The sequence below is a fragment of the Symphalangus syndactylus genome, chromosome 11, assembly GCF_028878055.3.
Source record: "Symphalangus syndactylus isolate Jambi chromosome 11, NHGRI_mSymSyn1-v2.1_pri, whole genome shotgun sequence".
Classification (NCBI taxonomy): Eukaryota; Metazoa; Chordata; class Mammalia; order Primates; family Hylobatidae; genus Symphalangus; species Symphalangus syndactylus.
In genome coordinates, this window is record NC_072433.2 from 40,557,718 (window position 1) to 40,579,191 (window position 21,474).

General features: G+C 34.7%; 1 protein-coding gene across 20 annotated transcripts in view; it reads right to left on the bottom strand.

The window, feature by feature from the left end:
• The window catches only part of CHD9 (chromodomain helicase DNA binding protein 9), a 278,999-nt gene that overhangs the window by 104,481 nt on the left and 153,044 nt on the right, over positions 1–21,474 (bottom strand). For 17 of the 20 annotated variants that reach the window (XR_010114408.1, XR_008649331.2, XM_055232971.2 and 14 more), the window contains 2 exons: positions 15,814–16,145; positions 2,817–2,928 (listed from right to left, as the gene is read on the bottom strand). Coding sequence is in view for 18 of the 20 variants with exons in the window: in XM_055232971.2 (XP_055088946.1) it covers positions 2,817–2,928; positions 15,814–16,145 (444 nt within the window). In the remaining 2 variants the exon portion in view is untranslated. Of the gene's footprint in view, positions 1–2,816; positions 2,929–15,813; positions 16,146–16,914; positions 17,176–17,276; positions 17,669–21,474 lie in introns of those variants that run through there. The other 3 variants (XM_055232983.2, XM_055232984.2, XM_055232985.2) reach the window with 3 other exon arrangements.

Sequence of the window (21,474 nt, forward strand, 5' to 3'; positions counted from 1 at the left end):
ATGACACTTACAAAAAAATGGAACCAGCAAAATAAACCACAAGTTCTTCTGGTTTCTGCCTGTCTTTGGCAAGTCTTTAATTTACCTTCATAGCCATGACAAAAATGGCTGAGTCACTGCTACAGTGTGGTGACAAACTATATGCATGCAGTCATGCCTCTGCCCCTTTCTCTTGTGAGTAGTAAAATACTGAGAGAAAGAAAGGCACTCATATGGTCAGCCAAATGTACTAGATAACACCATGCCTCATGTAGGATGGGTCAAATGTCTCTTGGCCATGAAGACATTGACATTTCAAACCTCAAAGTAACACAGCCTGGTGACATATAAAAATTCTAATTAAAGGGCTACTAGAAACCCAATTTTCCTTCATCCTATTTTGAAAAGGATATGAATTACTTATTATTATCTAGGAGTGGGGAGTTCTATGGATTTCTAACACTAGGCTAAAAGAATATTTAGAATTCTATTATGGGCACCATATAGGTCTTAATGTTCAAGAATAGTTTTAATTAATAAACAACTGTGATATATCATCAATGTCTCATTAGGCATCACTTTTAAGTAATGAAATTTGAGAATAGTTCAGTACATTTTTAGAAAATTCTGTTAGATGTTTTCAGCATTAGTTTCCTTTCTGGCCACTTAAGACATCTATTAGTACTTAGAGATAACTCACTTAGTTTTTAGTAAACAGTAAATCAGTGACCTCAAAGAATCTTTTGAGCTCACAAACGTACACTCAAATAGAATGAAGGCTACTTGTTGTAAACTGTTCCCTCATCCTACAAAGACTTTGCCTAACAGATTAATTTAAAAGTCTATGAATTACGAGATTATAGAAGATTTTACCATCAATTATACTCCACTAGAGGACATAGTTACATATTAGTTAGGTAAAGCCAAGTAAGGTATCATTCTCACCAATTATCTTTCTCCACCATAGAACGTCGCCACTAGTTTAAAAACATAAAAATGAATCTGATGTTCACATTTTTGGCATGTGCTTTTTCTGGATTTCTTTCTCCGTAATGTTTTTTTTTTTTTTTTTTTTGAGACAGAGTCTCGCTCTGTCGCCCAGGCTGGAGTGCAGTGGCGCAATCTCGGCTCACTGCAAGCTCCGCCTCCCGGGTTCACGCCATTCTCCTGCCTCAGCCTCCGAGTAGCTGGGACTACAGGCGCCCGCCACCGCGCCCGGCTAATTTTTTGTATTTTTTAGTAGAGACGGGGTTTCACCGTGGTCTCGACCTCCTGACCTCGTGATCCGCCCGCCTCGGCCTCCCAAAGTGCTGGGATTACAAGCGTGAGCCACCGCGCCCGGCCTCTCCGTAATGTTTTTTAAAGCACAACTTAAAATCTTGATAAATTGTCCCTTTTAATTTCTTATTTTTAGCTTCTTAAGTCTTAAAGGCTTCAACAGATCAGCCCACAGCACTTTACATAGGAGGTTAGAAGCATGTTTTAAATGACTAATATGGTACTTCACTATTTTAACATAGCACTTGCTTCCTATAATATTCCTAATAGTATAATCTGTTGCAGGGGCATTTTTCTTTTTAATTTAGGTCTCTAAATATAGTTGGACTACTGTAATATTCTCTATTAAGATTAAAGGTAACAAAATTAAATACCAAATCACATTTTTAGATTTCCAACTGATTCCAAACCTTAATTAGTTTCCAACGTGGTTAAAAGCTACATGGATCTTTCCATCATTTATTTAATGACACAATCAAATATATCAATAATATAGATTTTATAACTATTAGAAAATATTTTTACCTTCACCATTTTTTGTGTGTGTGTTAAAGCAACACACCTGTCAAAACAACCTAATACTACAGTGAAAAACATGGAAGAAATGTTCACGTTGACCTAGCCTACCATTTCATTGTTTGGAAATTACATAATGGAAAAATGGCCAGCATTATTCTAGCAAAAATTAAACTAAATTTAATCATATGGAATAAGTTAAATATAAGTTTGCCTAAGTTAAGGATAACATATGATGAAAAAGCCAGGCCATGTAATATTAGGAGCTTCAGTCACTGCCCTTACCTCAACTCTTGCAGCAGCCCAGGAGCCTTGAGCCACTACTCTCCCATTGGATAAGAAGCTGCATAAGGAAGAAGAAAGGCCATTCAGGGGCTTTCTGGCCCCATAATTCACAACTGCCACCACCCCTACGGCCTACAGTCGTACTTTAATTATTAGAGAGCAGAGGGTGGCCTGAATTATTATGACCTTCACTATATATAATTTTAACTTCAGAGGGTTATTTTGAATATCCACCTATTCAAAAAAAAAAAAAAAAAAAGAAGGCAAAATGCATAGTATTTCTTCTGTCTATGTTAGGGGATTTTAATATAGTCAGTTATCTTTTCTTCACAGAAACAGACCAAAGGAATTATTTCTAGGAATGATTCAATCCATTTGCTCTGTCATTTGTATGTGATTTAAAAAATTACAATGTCCATCATGTTCATTTGAAAGAACTCTATAAGCACAGGATAATATGACTAAATACTCCTCCATGCTAAAAGCCATCAAGGACTTTGTATTGTTAACCTCTCTGGGCTTCAGTTTCATTATCTGAAAAATGAGGGGTTTGGAGAGGATATGTTAGTTTCCTCCCACATCTAATATTCTATGGTAATATTACCAGGACATATTGTAATAATGTTACCTTCAACTTCTACCATACTACAAAATGTATTTTTACTTCTAAACTAAAGTGTAAATATCTATAAGGCAATATTACGCTAACTAAATCATTCTAACAGTGTTTCATTTCTAGAAAAAATTGTAATACTTACTTGAGAGTCTTGATCTTTTAATGTATGCTGTGGCATCTGTTCTGCATCAGATATTTCATCTGAAGACTCATTCTTTCTTTTTTGTTTCTTACCCAATGTAATAATGAGTTTGCTGTTTCAAGAGGAAAAGAATAAAAAGTAAGAATTCTTTGAATTTTCCTAAATTTGATTAAATTAAGATTGTCATGATAAACTTTCTTCCACTTTATATCACTTGCATGTCCAACCAAGGATGATAATTATCCTGAAATCCATGTTGACATTTTCAAAACATAAACTCTATTCTAATGGAATAAACACCATCCAATTCTATGTTTGGAAGTATAATTAATGTACTCAGAAGTACAATTAATGTACTTCTAAACACAGAAAGGCAGTCAAGTAGGACAGGCGCAGTGGCTCATGCCTGTAATCCCAGCGCTTTGGGAGGCTGAGACAGGTGGAAAAAGGTCAGGAGTTCGAGACCAGCCTGGCTAACATGATGAAACCCGTCTCTACTAAAAATACAAAAATTAGCCAGGCGTGGTGGCAAGCTTCTGTAATCCCAGCTACTTGGGAGGCTGAGGCAGGAGAATCACTTGAGCCCGGGACGTGGAGGTTGCAGTGAGCCAAGACCGCGCCATTGCACTCCAGCCTGGCAACAAGAGCGAAACTCCATCTCAATGAATAAATAAGCAAACAGGCAAGCAAACAAACAAACAAATAAATAAATTTAGCGGGTAAAAAAAAGAGGCAGTCAAGTCTTCATTTGTTTTTTAGGCTTAAGATTACTTTTCATAGGAAAATTGTGAGGTGATACAACTGTGTTTACTTTATTATCGTGCAGATTTCGAATGACAGATTTTTTTCACTTATTAAATTCAAATTCCACTTGATTCCTTGAAACCTCCTATTTGTTAAAAGCCTCTACTTCCTTCTGCTCTACAGTAGAAAGACAATTACTTAAGGCACTTTAACAATTCATTGTTCTTTAATTCTTTCATTTATGTTAAGGCTTATCTGTACTGTATGTTCCTAAGCATAAGAACTATTATTTTTTTATATTCCTAAAGCATGTATGTGTCAGTATATCTTTATATATGTATGTTTATGTATATATTGATATTTACATATATACACACCAGATGGAGCTATCTAAAATGAAAGTGGGTTTTGTCTTGATGAGAGGTATAAAAACATAACTCTCACATTTCCTTATCTGCTTCAGCAGATGCAGGGCATGATTTTAAACCACGGTAATTATTAATCAGCAATGTACTATTTTAAATATCTGTATTATAAAAATGGAAAATCTCCCCAATACTTTCAGATATGATTTATCAGAAAGATATCAGAATTCTTTCAACAACTATTTATTAATGTAGGAGAATGTGGAGGTTAACAGCATGCACTTTGAAAACACAGGGTCAAAGATTTAAACCCTGACTCCACCATGTACCTATCTGTGAGACATTGGGCAAATTACTTGATCTCTTTTAGCCTTAGTTTCTTTGCCTGGAAAATAGGGATATCATAATAACTACATCCGCTGTTGCTGAGAATTAAGTGGGATAATGTATATTAGGTCTTAGCACAGTCTTGATGCATAGTGATTTCTCAACTAATGCTAACAACTTCTAATTATTCTATGCCAAGCACTTTCCTAGGCTCTAGGATTTGAAAATATAGTGACACAGTTCCTAACCTTAAAGTATCATAGTTAGACCATGATCACAGCTAAAATGCCAAAGTGGGGATTAGCACAGGATGCAATGTGAACACAAAGGAAGAAGTGCTCACGCTTATTGAAGAGTGAAGGGGGCTTTACAGAAAAGATAACATTTGATATGATGAAAAGAAGTTTAACAGGTAGTGAAAGAAGTGGTAGAGTACATTCCAGGTAGGGGGACACCACAGAAGAGTGAGGAGAACATGCAGTGGTAATAGCATGACAGGAATACACAGAGTACCCCAGAAGGAGGCAGCAGACAGCTGGACAACCAGAAAGGGTGAAGATCACAGAAGGCCTTGTATGACACACCAAGAGTTCACATTTTAAGGGCAGCTTTTAAGTTCTTGAGAGCAAGAATTTAAAAGGAATCTGTCTTGTTCATCACTGGCAGCAATGTTTAATGAATAGGCAGTGAGTTATTTTGAATAAATAAAAAAAAATAAAGCATTTGGAAGATATAAGAATCGTAAGCAAGGGGGCAATGTGACGACAAGGAAGTGAAATGCAAGGCAGGGAAACCAATGATAAGGCAAATGACAATTCAGGGGAGAGAAAAAGAGTGTAATCTAGGGCTGTGGGAACGTGGATGAAGAGGTAAAGAAATATATAATTTTTTATTGTGGAAGCAGAACCAACAGGACTTGGTTATTGACTGGATGACTAGACTTGAGGTGAGAAAAAGTTATAGAATGCTTTTTCCCTATATTATTCTTGTATTGGTATGATTACCACATTCAACAGAATAATGGTAATTCTTACTTGGAGTCTCACCTGCACTGTTCTGAATATGTGAAGAAAGTAAATAACAGTAAGAAATACAGCTTATGTTGGAAGCAGGAAGTCAGAAGAAACACAAAGATATTCTGAAGCAACATTAAGGAACCAACCATAGTTATACTTCATTCCCTCTCACCACTTTCACTGCTTATTTCCTCTCTGTTCTAGTCCCTTTTCCTCCTCTAGTTTCTTTCCTAAAATAAAAATCTCCCTTGAGGCTATATTTACTGTTAGACCCCATATGACCTCGTTCTTCCTCCTTTGTATCCAAAGTTCTCAAAAAGAGTCATTTCCGTTTCATTCCTCAACCAACTATAATCTCAACTCTTAAAACTACTTTTAATATTCATAGCTTCCATTTATTCAATGTTTACTATGAGTCAGCCTCTGTGCTGACTTTACATGCATTCTCTCACTTGATGTTCATACAATTTTAAAACGGAAGTACTATTATTTTATAAGAGGAAATTGAGGCCTAGAGAAGTTAAATAACTTGCTCAAAGTCACACAAATAGTAAGAATAGAGACAGAAACTAAGTATGCCTCACTCCAAAGCCTAAACTTCTAATGCTTAAGGACTCAAAAGACTTTTAAAATGGCAAATCCAACAGAACTGTAAAAAATCGTAACGTGTAACTAAGTCCTAACGTGTAACTGTTTCCTTTTGGCCCCTTTCTTGGCTTCCTGACACAAGAGTCTTCTGGTTCTCACTAAACTTGCTTTTACTAAATTTTGGCTCTTCTTCCTGCATCTACGCCTTGAATGTTAGTTTTCCGTAGGATTCAGTCATTGACAATTCTTCTCTGCTAGCCTATTAAACTTTGGTTTCTCTCAAAGTTCTGTCTTCAGCCGCCTTCCTTCTCTATATACTGTCTGTCCCTGAGAGATTTCATTTAATCTATTCTTAACTACCACCTAGAAGTTAAAGATCCTCAAATCTCTTATCTCTAGTTCAGATCTTTTCCCCAAGCTTCACGTTCATATAACTAATTGCTTATTACACATATACATATGGGTATCTCATAGGTATCACAACCTCACTATGCACCCAGTCCAATCTCTCATTTTCCGTAACCCTATCAGTGCAAGTTTACTAATATTAAAATGTAATGCAAAGTCAGAAAAGTGCACACGTAAGAGTCCTGCTCAATTTTCTCAAACAGAAAATATTTGTGTAGCCAGCTTCCAGATCAAGAAACAAGGCATTAGTTTCCCAGAAGCCCCCTCTCACGCCTCTCCCAGTAAGAACCACCTCCTAATGGTAAACATTACTTTGCTTGTGAATATTTGCTACATCCTAAGGCACTGGTGCAGATGATTTTTAATGGCAAAGTAAGGGACAATACTAAATAAAACTGGGTAGTAAAAATACATATTTGATACTTCCTCCTACTTGCTATCAATCTCCAACTTAAATGTATATTTTCAAATAGTTTCTAGATGAGAACAACACATGGAGAGTGTAGTTGTTTAAATAACAATCTCCCACGAAATGGAAATCATGGCCTATTAATACCCTTCATATATTGCTTAAAAAGGTATTTTTTCAATGTTTGATAAGCTAAATGAATTATGTGAATGCACATTCTGATGCAATATCTTATGTGGCTGCTTAAAGCCTCAAATCCCAATGAATAAAAACTTCAATGAAATGAGAGGCAGAGATATTTAAATATTTTTTAAAATTTACAAATGACTATGAACTGGTTCCGCTATTCCTTTACAATAGCATAAGGGGATTAAATGAAGATTCTCTAAGGACAAAGGACTAAGCTGCTTAAACATTTTTATAGATAAATATTACCTAAATCTCTAGAAAATACTAATAAATAAATACTAACTACCAAATAAATCTTAAACACTTGCCCTTTTTAGTGGTGGGGTTAGGTTAGATAAAAATGTTTCCCATCACACCTCAGATAAGCCTTTTGTTATACTAATTATTTGAAAATTTTACTTAAAAACAAAAAAGCAACTTTCACTTTATTTTCCACATATTCTGTATTATTCTTCCAACATTGTTCTACATGTCTGGAATAGCATCTTATTTCATGAACTCATTAGTCATTTTTAATAACCCACGCAAAAATCGTTTTCAGATTCTAACTTTGTAAGAGATATTTCAGATATATAGTATTTCCCTACTAAACCTTCTAAGTCTAAAATGTTACACATGCCTTTTCTATTTAAAAAGGGTACATTTCTATGATAGGAAAAAAGTCAATTCTGAAATCATTTTTGACTGATATAATTCTGGGTTAATTCGGGTGGCATTTTAAAATTAGATTTAAAAAAACCAGTAATTTAAAAGAAAAAGAAAGAGAGAAAAAGAAAGAAGGAAAGAAAAGAAAGAAAGCAAGAAAGAAAGAGAAAGAAAGAAAGAAAGAAAGAAAGAAAGAAAGAAAGAAAGAAAGAAAAGAGTATAAGCCAGGCGCAGTGGTATGCACCCGTAGTTCTAGCTACTTGGTAGACTGAAGTGGGAGAAGACTTGAGCCTAGGAGTTCGAGGCCAGCCTGGGAAACAAAGTAAAACCCTATTCTAAAATATTATAATTTTTTTTAAATAAAATGATCTATCTATCTAGAGAGAGAGACTTTAGAAATAGAGTTATTTACAATGAACTTGAAAACTGTAAATCTTACCAATTTATTATAGATTCTAAAATGGTATCTAGGTAATATTACAGAGGTACAATTAATTAGGTTGGTATCAGACCAGCAGTGCCTAAATGTTTGGGGAAAGCTTCATGAAAGCTATTTAAAATACAGATTCTAGACAGGTGTGGTGGCTCACGCCTGTAATCCCAGCACTTTTGGAAGCCGAGGAGAAAGGATCACCTGAGGTCAGGAGTTCAAGATCAGCCTGGCCAACATGGCGAAACCCCATCTCTACTAAAAATACAAAAATCAGTTAGGCGTGATGGCACATGTCTGTGATCCCAGCTACTTGGGAGGCTGAGGCAGGAGAATTGCTTGAACCTGGGAGGCGGAGGTTGCTGTAAGCCAAGATCCGCGCCACTGTACTCCAGCCTGGGCAACAGAGCAAGACTCTGTCTCAAAAATAAAATAAATTACAGATTCTTTATGAGAAAATGCCCAACAAACTCAAATTGATGTACATTCTACAGAATAACTGGCCAGTATGTTACAAAAATGAAAACATCATAAAAGAAAAAAGTCTGAGGAGTTATCCTAAATTGAAGGAGACTAAGGAGATATGACAACAAAATGAAATGTAGGATTCTGAATTGGATCCTGGCCAACAAAAAAAAGAGGAACTGACAAAACTTGCATGAGGTCTGCAGATTAGTTAATAGGATTATTAAAATGTTTATTTTCTGGTTTTGATAATCGTGCTATGGTTGATAAGATGTTAACATTTAAGGAAGGTGAGTGAAGAGCTTAAGGGAACTCTGACCTATTTTTGTACTTCTGACATTACTTCAAAATAAAAGTAAGAAAAAAATAACCCAACCAGTTGTTTTGTGGGTCCCAAACCCAGGATTCTGATCTAAAAACGAGGACTCTAATATGACTTTTAAAATATTCCCCAAGAGTTCTGGTGCTCTACCAGGTTTGGGAACCACTGGCTCAGAGAGTAAAAATTAGTGTAGAAAACTCTAGGAACAAATATTCAGAATAATACAACTATTTTATATTTATAGAACACTTAAAATTTTAAAGTGCTTTTGCTTAAAGTACCTCAGTTGATTCTGAGAAAAACTCTGAGATAGGCAAGGCAGGTAGGTATTGGTCCCACCATACAGACAGACAGTGTTCAGCTCCAAAAGATGATCCCTTTATTCCTAGATTATGATTTCCAACATATCTTATTGATTTTAAAATAAAATGACACATATACTCCAACCAGTTAACAGATATTTAATATCAATAAACATAATGACAAGAGAAATATGAAACTATATTATCTTTTAGTAAATTTTAAAGATTAAAATTTACCTGACTTCCATAAAATCAGAAATCTCTATTATCTATACAATGACAACAGGTAGCCATAAATGTTATCTGAAGGAAATCAGATGTTTCAGTAGTAGAAAAAATAAAATCAGTTAAGCAAAACACCTGATTGCTATAGAGCACTCCATTCTTCCATCATGGATTATAAAGAGTTTACTATATTAATTCTAAAATAAAATTTCATTATAAATACATGCTTCAAATAAACTGATAGTTTGCTAATCTAAGGAGAAATATCCCCAAAGAAAGCAACAAAGTGATACAGAATATATTAATAATAAAAAGCTTTATGCAAATTTTGTTCTTAAAAACATTAAAAGGATCTGTTATCAATGTTAGCAAAATGTAGCAACAGATACTCAGGCAAGGAAAAGACCTAAATATCAAAACATGGGTTGTTTTTGACAGCAAAGGGCAATTTCAAACTAAAGTATGAATTTGAAATGTAAATTCATTTGATAAGTATAGGCAGTAGAAAACCACAATGTTTATACTTAATATGTCTATATTTGATTTTCAGATGTAATTTATGCACTTATTTCAATCCTGCCCAAGTGTTAGTAGTACTTGCTGTGCAACAAGCTGTGTTCTACACTGCATCAATCTGTAATTGCCCCCTGTTGATTCTCTCATTGCAATAATTGGACAAACAATGAATCTTACCCAACTAGTCTATTTGTTGTAATTAATACATCCAATTCATCATAAGAGAAGAAAAAAGGCAAAAATACAATGTCACATTATTTTTTCTTTGCAAGCCCAGTGAAAGGTACTGAGCCTATTTTTAAATCCTCAAATATAAACTCAAAACACACACACACACACACACACACACACACACACACTCAGTGAAATGATGCCCATTTAAAGTTCAACTCAAGACCCCAAGCTTAAACTCATCTTAGAAAAACGAAAAAGTTTCAAAAGGGAGTTAAAACTGTAATCCTTAAATATGCAAATGTTACATTGTATTATAAGCTTTTGGGAACTTGGACTATTACTTCCTGTTTAAAGTTGGACATCCTTTTTCAGAAAGGCTGAATTTACTGATGTATTTAATGTGTAAGTAAGAAATAAGGATCCAAGTTGTTAGCTACGTATTAATCAGCCAATACTTTATCAGCACAGTTGAATTCTTAAAAGATATGCATTGTTGGCTGGGCACGGTGGCTCATGCCTGTAATCCCAGCACTTTGGGAGGCAGAGGTGGGAGGATCATGAGGTCAGGAGATCGAGACCATCGTGGCTAACACGGTAAAACCCCATCTCCACTAAAAAGAAATACAAAAAATTAGCCGGGCGTGGTGGCGGGCACCTGTAATCCCAGCTACTTGGGAGGCTGAGGCAGGAGAATGGCGTGAACCCGGGAGGCAGAGCTTGCAGTGAGCGGAGATGCGCCACTGCACTCCAGACACAGCCAGACTCCGTCTCAAAAAAAAAAAAAAAGATATGTATTGTTTTTTACGTATTAACATCTCTGCAATCAGGAATTATTTAATAATCAATGACGTGCCACAGTTTTAACTGGCAATATTTGTCTTCTACTGACACATAAAATTCATGGTGTGTCTGTTTTATAATCGATGACACTTTAGATTCAATAAAATGTGGTACATCTATTTGTCAATGATAAACCTTACTAGCATGATTCATATAAAGGTACCATTCTTAAAAATGAAACTGTAAATCTTATTTGAAATTCGTAATGAGTTACATACATATCAACTCTTTCTGAGGATAAAGATGCTTCAGATTTTTACTAAGTTTTGTAATTTACATGCAAGCAGTAAAATCAGCAAAACATTTTATCTGCTTGGCTTTAAAAAAACCGTAGAACTTACAGGGAGACTACTAATGGTATGCCTAATAATAAAAAACTCATAATAAATTTAAACCATGCATTTTGACAACTGCTCTTTCGTTTATCATACACCAATAAACAATTAACACATTTATATTTAATTCGAGCATATATTATTTCAAAATTCCTATTATTTTGAAAACCTTGCAAGCAGGGCTTCATATATCACTTTATTAACAAGAACCATGAAGTGACAATTTCTAATGATATGTCTTATTTTTCCCTCAGATTTTGTTCATCTTATTTTTCCTTTAGATTTTTATAGATAAGAATGTCTCTCTAAAGACATACATGTGGACATACATGCTAGTTTTGTTAAAAATACACACCTATACATGTATGTACGTATATATGATAGCACGTAATTAACAATGGTATTTTCCTCCTTTCTTCTTGGAGGCAAATACAGACACAACTATCATTTTGAGATCTAAATTGATGTTTTATTGTTTTTCTTCATAACATGACTTATACTTAATTCCTAACAGAGTTTGATAAATATCTCCAAATTTAGACATGTTGTTTTAACTAAAAGCTATTTGTAGTACCTGACAACTACTATTCCTGTAACACAAACAAAGGATAATTATGGTTAATACAAAAAGGAAAAGAGTTTAATCATAAAGGACAATAACTGATTAAATTTACAGGGCTATGAGAACATTTTTAAGTAACCAAAAGCATTCCACTTATGTCAGCCAGAAAATCTATAACAGAAGTAAATTCCAACTGACAACATGGAAACATAATTTAAATGTCAAAGTAATAAATCATAGGTTTAAAAATACTTCTATCAAATCATGTGAAATCCCATTCCATAATCTAAAACCAAAGAGGGCCATAAGAAAATTCTACTGGAAGTCTTAGATTCTAAAATAAATTTGTAAAATTCATCCTAACTCTCTAATATTACTAAACTATTAGTTATATCCCTGTGGTTTTATGAATGGATTAGCCGCCATTTCTGTTTTCAATTTAACAGATCAAGTTCAACCGTTGGTATCATTTAATATTTAACCTTCTTTCCATCCATCCGTCCATCCCATAAAACTCATCCCATTCCATTCATGGAGCATCTATTATGTACCTACTATTACTGAAGGAATACTCACTATTTTGTATGAAAGGCAGCTTTTAGAACCTGACTGCCAAGATCATAAAAAACACCAAAGCAGATAAAATTTTCCAGGCCTACCTCACCCTTCATTTTGCACCTGCCATTTCCATTTCAACTCACACCCTTCCGCATAACCATGAGCAACTCCCTCAAACTCCAGGCACATTTCAAACTATATTTATCTATCCTAAATGCTACTTTGGCTAACCTGATCAACAGAGGCATAGTCATGTCAAAATAGCCATTAATAAGTTAATCTATTATTCCCCTTAACAAGTAGCAACTGTGTTTTCCTGCTTAATTTTTAAGCTGATCTTATTTAGGAACAGAGCCTTAATGGAAAGAGAACTGAGGTAGCTGAATGAGTGTGGGCTTGAAGGAAGGGGTGTGGCTCCTGGCCTTGGCTTTTTCCTTAAATAGCTATGTTATTTATGTTGTCAGAAAACAATGAATAACATTTACTGAACACTAAGCATATTCCAGGTACTATTTTGTATGTTATTAACTGATTTAGTCCTCAAAATAACACTATGAGGCAAGTACTGTCCTATCCCCATTTTACAGAGGAGTAACCTAAAGCATGAGGATGTTAGCTTTTTGTACAGGATTACACTGCTTGTAAGTGATGAAACTGGAATCTGAACAAATGCAACTGGCTCCAGAGCCAAAGAATTTAATCCCATTATCACACTGCATGCCCACTCTAATTCATAGAATTGTAAAAATGAAATGAGACTCTAAGAAAGTGCTCTGAAAAGGACATTCTATTCTTTGCACTGGAAAAAAAGTTAATCTATAAAAGTGACAATGAAAAGGTTTCAAGCACATTAGCAAGCAGGGGCAGTATTGCTTTTCTTCAGATTAGTCTTCCTAGATTACATCAAATCACACATATGGGTTAAATAAACACCAACCCTGATGACATCAACCATAAATTATTGTTTACAAATTTAGTTACTTTAAAAAAAATTTTTTTTTTTTGAGACAGAGTCTTGCTCTGTCACCCAGGCTGGAGTGCAGTGGGGTGATCTCGGCTCACTGCAACCTCCGCCTCCCAGGTTCACGCCATTCTCCTGCCTCAGCCTCCCGAGTAGCTGGGACTACAGGTGCCCGCCACCATGCCCGGCTAATTTTGTTTTTGTATTTTTAGTAGAGATGGGGCTTCACGGTGTTAGCCAGGATGGTCTCGATCTCCTGACCTTGTGATCCGCCTGCCTCGGCCTCCCAAATTGCTGGGATTACAGGCATGAGCCACCGCACCCGGCCATTACTTTTAAAATTTATATTTTACACTGATGTTGATTAAGTTGCACTGCTTTCCTAATTAACTAATATCAATAATTTGATATTAGGAACAGCACAATTTTCCTAAAATTAATAGAAAAATAAAAAATTTTAAATGAGATGTTTAATATAAAATGGTGCTAGTTGAAATGATGCAACTGAACTTTACTTAAATGATTCTTCACCCAAAAATTTAAAACTCACCAAATTCAAAATTACAAAGTATAGCGGCTTATTGGAAAGAACAGTAATGAAATATTTCTATTGGCTAATACTGGAATTCTAGATTGTATGTGAATTTCATTTATTCCAACTATGCCTTTTCCTCCAACATGACAATAATTTTTGTCTTTGACTGATATAAATGATTAAGATACTGTTTTACTCTAACAGCTTAGTAATACATACACAAACTTCAATTCTACTTATCTGCCTGTGACTTATAAATTCCTCTATCAAAAAGGCCTATATTTTCAACAATTTTTCTTTTCTAGCAACTACTCAATATTTTACCATGTATTTAGCCAAAACAGAAAAAATATCATTTCTAGTACAATTCTTATCTATTTTGTTTTCTAGAATTTGCTACCTCTAGAAAAATTGGTCAACGTTGTGCAATATTAAAATAATTTAATATGAATAATCTACCTACTTCTAACAAAAATACAGATATCACAAAACGAGTCAGTACTCCGCTTCAGTGTTACTACTCCCCTTACTATATTAATTCACTTTTCTAAAAATCTGTGTTTCTCTCTAATTTAATTATTTCTAGTTTTCTCTTATGTACAATGTTTTTTCTTAAACTAGATTTACTTCTGGTATCTTTTGCCTTTAGCTGTTCCTTCCCAAGTTTGAGGCAAGTAACAGTTAGTGTAACTTTTAAAAGTTTATCAACCAATTTCCTCATTTTATGCATTGTTTTTCAAAACGTTACTCTTCCAAATAGTATTCTATTCTGTCTAGATCTCTGAACAAGTCAAAACTGGAAACCCTTAATTATATTAAATTTTGGTGCAGCAAAAAACTAAATATGGGATTTCCTGAATTAAAACTGGGCAGAGCTTTGGAAAAATAAGTTACTTTCATACCTAAAACCTCTAAAAAAACAATAAAAGAAGTACAAATCTTTCAAATTTCATTTTAGCTGTCTGCAAATAAAATGCAAAATCAATATTATTATTAATCTATTATAAGAAGAGAGCCCATATTATTTAATAGTTTGGACCTGAATGACATAAGGACCAAACTAAATAATCTGGTGGTTACATTTAAAATGCTAAGAATTCATTTGGTTTATAAAATTGCATTAGTTCTAAATATCTACATAATATATCAACAATTTCTGAGCAAATGAAGATTTTCACAATAAAGACATTCTTTATTGTGGACTCTTTTGTGAAAAAGAGAAAAGTTTAGATTGACCCCTTTATGTAAAATTTCCACATAAAGTCCTCAAAAATAACCAGTCCTGAAAAAACAATTCTAAACTATGTTGGCTTAGTTATGCTTACCCTTGCATGCTAAGCAAATACACCTATAAAGCAAATTATAACATTTACCGTATTTTATTTTTTGAAAATGTTTTGGATAAGCAGTAAAATACATAGGATTAATGTATCCTCCTAGAGCAATTCTTTGTCCTTATAATTCTCTTGGAGCATTAATCCTCACCTGGCCTCTTTATTACATAAAGTAAATCAGACTATATGGAAGTAAATCAGTAAGAACTGGCAGCTACTTATTGTTGATTTATATGCTATTAGTTTTTTTTTTTTTTTTTTTTTCCATTTCATTCAGTCCTAAGTTGTGGTTTTCTAAGAAAATATTACATTTCATGTTTCTAAACTATGAGGTACTCAGTGAGGCACAAGTACAACCAACAGAAAAAGAATCTTATAAAGAATTTCAATGCATGCTCTGTAAAGAAAGTGAATATGAAACTGGCACAGCAATAAGGATTTCGTTTGTTTTTATCCTTTTCCTGATTCATATACTGAAATATTTTACTACTTTAAATCCCTTTTAATAATATTAACATACAAAAAGCTACATTCTACATTCTACGTTCACAGAACCATAAAATTTGGGAGATCCTGGAATATTATCTAATTCACTCGGCAATGAAATAAAGCACACATAGTAGCCAACAATTTAAAACTCAAATATGGCAGTAAATATACCCAAAATCAAAAGTAGATGTCCAGTTGGACAGGCTGAACTTTAACAACACATTGAAAGGAATTAAATTTAATTCTTAAACAACTTACCCAATTTTTGTCTTCTCTTTTAACTTAGAACACGTTTTTGTTTTTTTGCTGTCTTTGTCCTTTGGCTTGGATTTCATCCTTCTACCTTTCTTTTCCTCTTTTCCTTCAACTGAAGCACTAGGAAAGTTTTCAGGGCTCATTACTCGTGGAATATTGCGTTCCCCACGCTCCTTTGCTTTTGCTATGGCCTCTGATATTATACGATTAGCCTTTTCTTGCTTGCTTTCTGATTCCACCTTTTTTCTCTGCTTCTTCTCAGACATGACCCTCACCTGGGTATTCTGCAACTTAGTATATGTCCCAGAACCATCGCTCTTCTTGGAAGATGGAGGCTACAGAAATAAAAATATTTTTTATAGAATATACCAAAGTACATCTAAAACAATTGTCACAAATATCTGAAAATCTTAAATTATGTTTAGAGAGGTAAAATTACATTAGCAAATATGTGAGTGCTACAAACAAATTTAAAACATTTTGCTTATCAAGAAATTAGTACAGATATAAACAGCTCAATTGCTACTTTTAGAAATGAAGGTTAAAGAAGAATAATATAGATTCATTGATATTTTCATAGCATTCTTGGTTAGTTGATTCAAGTTTTGTCCTGTAAAGATAGTTGATTCAAATTTTATCCCATAAATATTCTGTGCATTTGGAATAAGTCTTTCTTTCCTCTTCCCTCCAAAATTCTGAACATTAATAAATTTTTAAATAATTTTAATTTAGAATTACTCCATACAGTTTATTATGACTTTTAGAAAAATAAAGCCTCTGCTTTACGACTAGAACCTGAAATCATTTAATATTTAAATGCAGCAACATAGCTAGTTAGTAAACAGACATTCTCATACTTAAAATTAGAGAAAGTTTTAGTTTTCCCATGAAAGAGTTAAATGTGAAATTTTTTTTTCTTTTTCTATATTATAATTATTTTGCTCAAGCAATTTGGGAAATAAACAAGTTTTACAGTTTTACATTAAAATTATTAATATTTAGCAATATCACAGGAAGCAGATCAAGAGCATTTTAAAAAGAATTTCCTCTTCAAACACGCATTCATCCACATATACTTAGATCACAGTTTTGTTATGTTCTTACCCGTAAACATGCCTCTGACTATACCAAAGGAAAAAACCATCAGGAATTTCCAAACACATTTTCATGCTGATTCCAGTGTGCTTCACTGGATATTTTTTCTATACCTGCCTCATCAAAGGTTTCATAGCAGTGCTGCAGCACTGGGAAAGGAAGGAGGGTTTAGAATTGCTCACTAAAATGCCACCTTAAGGCCTACAGGCTATAACAAATAACCAAGACTCGAGGAAACAGCAACAAGCTCAAGATGGCGATGCAGTACGACTCCCGTAGCAGCAGCCAGTAATAAGGAAGGTTATTCAATCCCATTAGCCTTTTAGCCCAAAGAACCCCTCCTCCTCCCACTCATTCAGGCTTTCACTTACCCTTCCTCTTGGCCTCTTCACTGAAGACATTTTTGGCGTCAGACAAAGGCTTGCCCTCTGCTTTTTCACCACCCCAGGCAGTGCTCAAGAAAAAAGCATTGAAAGAAGATTCCTAAATGGCCTATTTAGCAAGCTGCAACCAAGAGATGCACAACCCTCCACAAATACACATTTTGATTTATCAACACATTTCTGCCTTGGCAAGTTTATATCTACTGTTCATCCTATTTAGATATGAAAAAGGCTGTAAACACTCCTAAAAAGCTGAGTTTCCTCAATAGCTGTAAGCAGATAGCCAGATTCCAACAAAGCACAGAAAGAAATGAATGCACAAAGCATCAAAATGCATCAGCATGAATATTAGAGATGTCGTTAAAAATACTGACTCCTTCTGCGGAAGTAGGCCAGCAGATGGTGCTACCAGTTATTATTCCATTAGACTCTGCAATTTAACCCCCAATGGACTGTTCTTCCCTCCATGTAACACATTAACTCTCACTCTGCCATTTCCTGCAGTAAAGTTTTAAAAAATATACATAAAAATCTGATTTTAAAAAAATCACCTGAGAACTAAACTGTGGTAAAATGGCATTATGTGGCTATCAATATTTAAAAACAACAAAATCCAAAGCAATTTTTGTTGGAGAAAAATACTTTTCTCCAAGATACTCTAAAATATTTAAAATATGAAATAGCTGAAGATTAGCAAAGGGTTAAAGAGGTCATGCAAATGAACCCAAAATAAGTTTAAGAAATTAGATAAGGTTTCTTATAATTTTTCTAACAAAAAGCTAACAGTGCTATTTTGAAAATACAGAAATGAAGCTATTTTCATTTGAATTATAAAAAGAAGCTTAAAATTTTGAAATGAACAAATGAGAACTGTTTATAAAGATTACTAACAATGTTAAAACTGTTTCATCGTCTTAACATGGATGAATACATTTTTTTCGTAACATAAAAAACTCAAAACCTTTCTGACATTTCTTCCTAACCTTCTATTTTAATTGAACTGATGAGTTTTTCAGGTAAAACTGTAGGTTTAGTTCAGTAGCAAGTTGACTTGAATTTGAACATCAGTACAACTTTTCTTTCTATAAAAATTGATTCTATTTTAGCAAGCAATGCCCTTAAATCACTAAAACAAAATTTCACTGCTTTAAAATTCAAATTTACCTCTTTCATCAACGCCATTTTTTCAGTTGGTCCTGGTTAGTTATCTGATATCACTATAAAACGTTGGGTTCCGCCCTCTGCCCCTTTTAGGTACCAAAAACAGAAACAACACTATCTAAACAGGGCTCTAGAAAGACCCATCTGGACGGCATGAGAGATTAAAGGCAGAGGACAAGTAAGGACAAGGAAAGGATCTGACTTGAGATGTCATCAATGTGAAAATAATAACAATAATGAGATAACACTTAGAGAGACTACTTACTAAGTGCCAGGGATTATTCTATTTTACATTTAATAACTAATTTAATCATGATTAATAATAGGGTAATAACAGTGATAATGGAGACAAGGGGCTGGCTAATGAGAGAAATACTCTGATAGTAGCATTACAAAGTGACAGAATGGAACTGAGAGAGCAAACAATTACAAAAATCATTATGATAATAAGAGCTAAAATGTAGTGTTTACTACGTACCAGGCACTATTCCTAATATTTCCTATATATTGACTCAATCTTCAAAACAACTCTGTGAGATAGGTACTACTGTTATTCCCATTTTATATATGAGGATACTGGGGGATAGAGAAATGACTTGCCCAGGATCACACAGCTACTGAATAGTGGAGCAGGGATTAAAAGACAAGGGGGTCTCGTTAGGGAGACCACACTCTTAACCACTGTATTTTAATCATGTTTGGTTCAACTATCATAATTTACAGAGATTAATTTGAGGACAAAGGAAAGTAGTAACATTCTCAAAATTGCAGAGATACCAAATAATAAGACTAGCATGAATTTTTTTTTTTCCCAGTGCCCTTTCAAAAGTGTAGAAATCAACTAGACATAGGTGAGGCATGGCTGAGGAGCAGGAAGAGCCAGCATTTGGTTTCTCGACCAAGAAAAGGTAAAAGAAGGCCGGGTGTGGTGGCTCATGCCTGTAATCCCAGCACTTTGGGAGGCCGAGGTGGGCGGATCACCTGAGGTCAGGAGTTCGAGACCAGCCTGACCAACATGGAGAAAAATTGTCTCTACTAAAAATACAAAATTAGCTGGGCCTGGTGGTGCATGCCTGTAATCCCAGCTACTCAGGAGGCTGAGGCAGGAGAATTGCTTGAACCTGGGAGGCGGAAGTTGTGGTGAGCAGAGATCATACCATTGCACTCCAGCCTGGGCAACAACAGTGAAACTCTGTCTTAATAAAAAAAAAAAAAAAGTAAAAGAAATAGGAAACCTAGTTGAGAAAGAATGTATATGTGTGTGTAATAAGTTTAATTCTTTTCATACTGAGTTTGAAATGGAGAGCTCTAGCAATTTGAAATTTGGGACTGGATCATCAGAGAAGTCAGGGCTGGAATGTAAGATGCAGATCCTCCTGCTGTTTTCTTCCATTACCCTTATAATTCACTGACACTATTCACAGAACCTAGGAGGATTTCCAAAACAACTCACTTCTCTTATAAAGTTTTTCAATAGATTCTATTACCTGACTCAGAATCTCAACTGTTTAATAAATCTTAAAAAATCTATGATCAAATATTTCCTCTGCTACTAGAATACAGCATTTTAAAACTATATTCCCACAGAATATCAACTGAGGTGTTAAGTAACTGAACATTTTTAATGTTGGCCATTTCCCAATTCACACACACAAACGTACAATGTTATGGTTTTTCTGCCCTTCCCCCCCTCCCCCATCTAAGCAGTCATCAAATTCTGTCAAATCTACTTCATTGTATTTTGGGTTTTTTTCCTCTTCTGAGTCCCCACAGCTCCTGCTTTATTAACTTTCTACTTGTTATACTGTGGTTATGTAGGAAATGTTCTGATCTGTAGAAAACATATACCAAAGTCTTTGGGGATGATGGATGACTAGGTCTGCACCCTATTCAAATGGAGTAAAATAATTTCTTTGTACTATGCTTCCAATTTTTCTGTAAGTGTGATAGTTTCAAAACACAAAGTATTTAAAAATTTAAAATAAAGTCACAGGCCTTGCTCCCCATGAGCTTGTATGATTAAAATAATAGGCCAGGTGTGGTGGCTCATGCCTGTAATCCCAGCACTTGGGGAGGCCAAGGTGGATGGATCACTTGAGGTCAGGAGTTCTAGATCAGCTTGGCCAACATGGTGAAACCCCGTCTCTACTAAAAATACAAAAACTAGCTGGGCATGGTGGCGCACGTCTGTAATCCCAGTTACTCAGGGGGCTGAGGCAGGAGAATCGCTTGAACCCAGGAGGTGAAGGTTGCAGTCAGCTGAGATCACGCCACTGTACTCTAGCCTGGGCAACAGAGCGAGACTCTGTCTCAAAACAAATAAACAAACAAACATATAAGCAAAAAAAAATAAAAGGCACATATATTAATATCATATCCAAATATTCATTAAAAAAGAAAACCTATAGTACAAGAGATAATATCATATGTGATATGTTATTTTGATAGCACCTGGAAGGAATATATGGAAGACCCTAGATATCATATTTCAGTACTGGGGAAACTCAAATATTTATAGTATAAGTGTTTGTCAAAGACAGGTCATGACCTAATAGCAAGTCATGATATACATTTAAAGGGTCCAGACAACTACTAAAAAAACAACAACAAAACAAAAACAAAAAAACAAACAGAGTAGAAGAGGATGGTGTCAGACCCTTATGCATGCTCTTCATGGCTCTAATACAATTAGTATTTTTCACACTACCTGTCACTCGCCTTTTCCTTCATGAGGAAAAGGAGCAAAGAGATTTGGGCAAGAAATTAGAGGTTTTAAAATCTGAGTGGGGACTTAGGTCCTTTCTCCTGTGGTGAAATAATTTCACATGTACCCAACAGCCATATTGGGGAATTTCTCCATTTCCAATATTTTAGTTGTATTAATAAAATTACTGAATCACTAGTGTGTGGATATAAGTAGAAATTATAAATTTTCAAAAAGAGAAGGGGAAAATGATCACATGACCACTGTACATTCAGAGAACAGGTTCCTCTCCTGGCAGGCTGGGGTGGTGAAGGTTATACA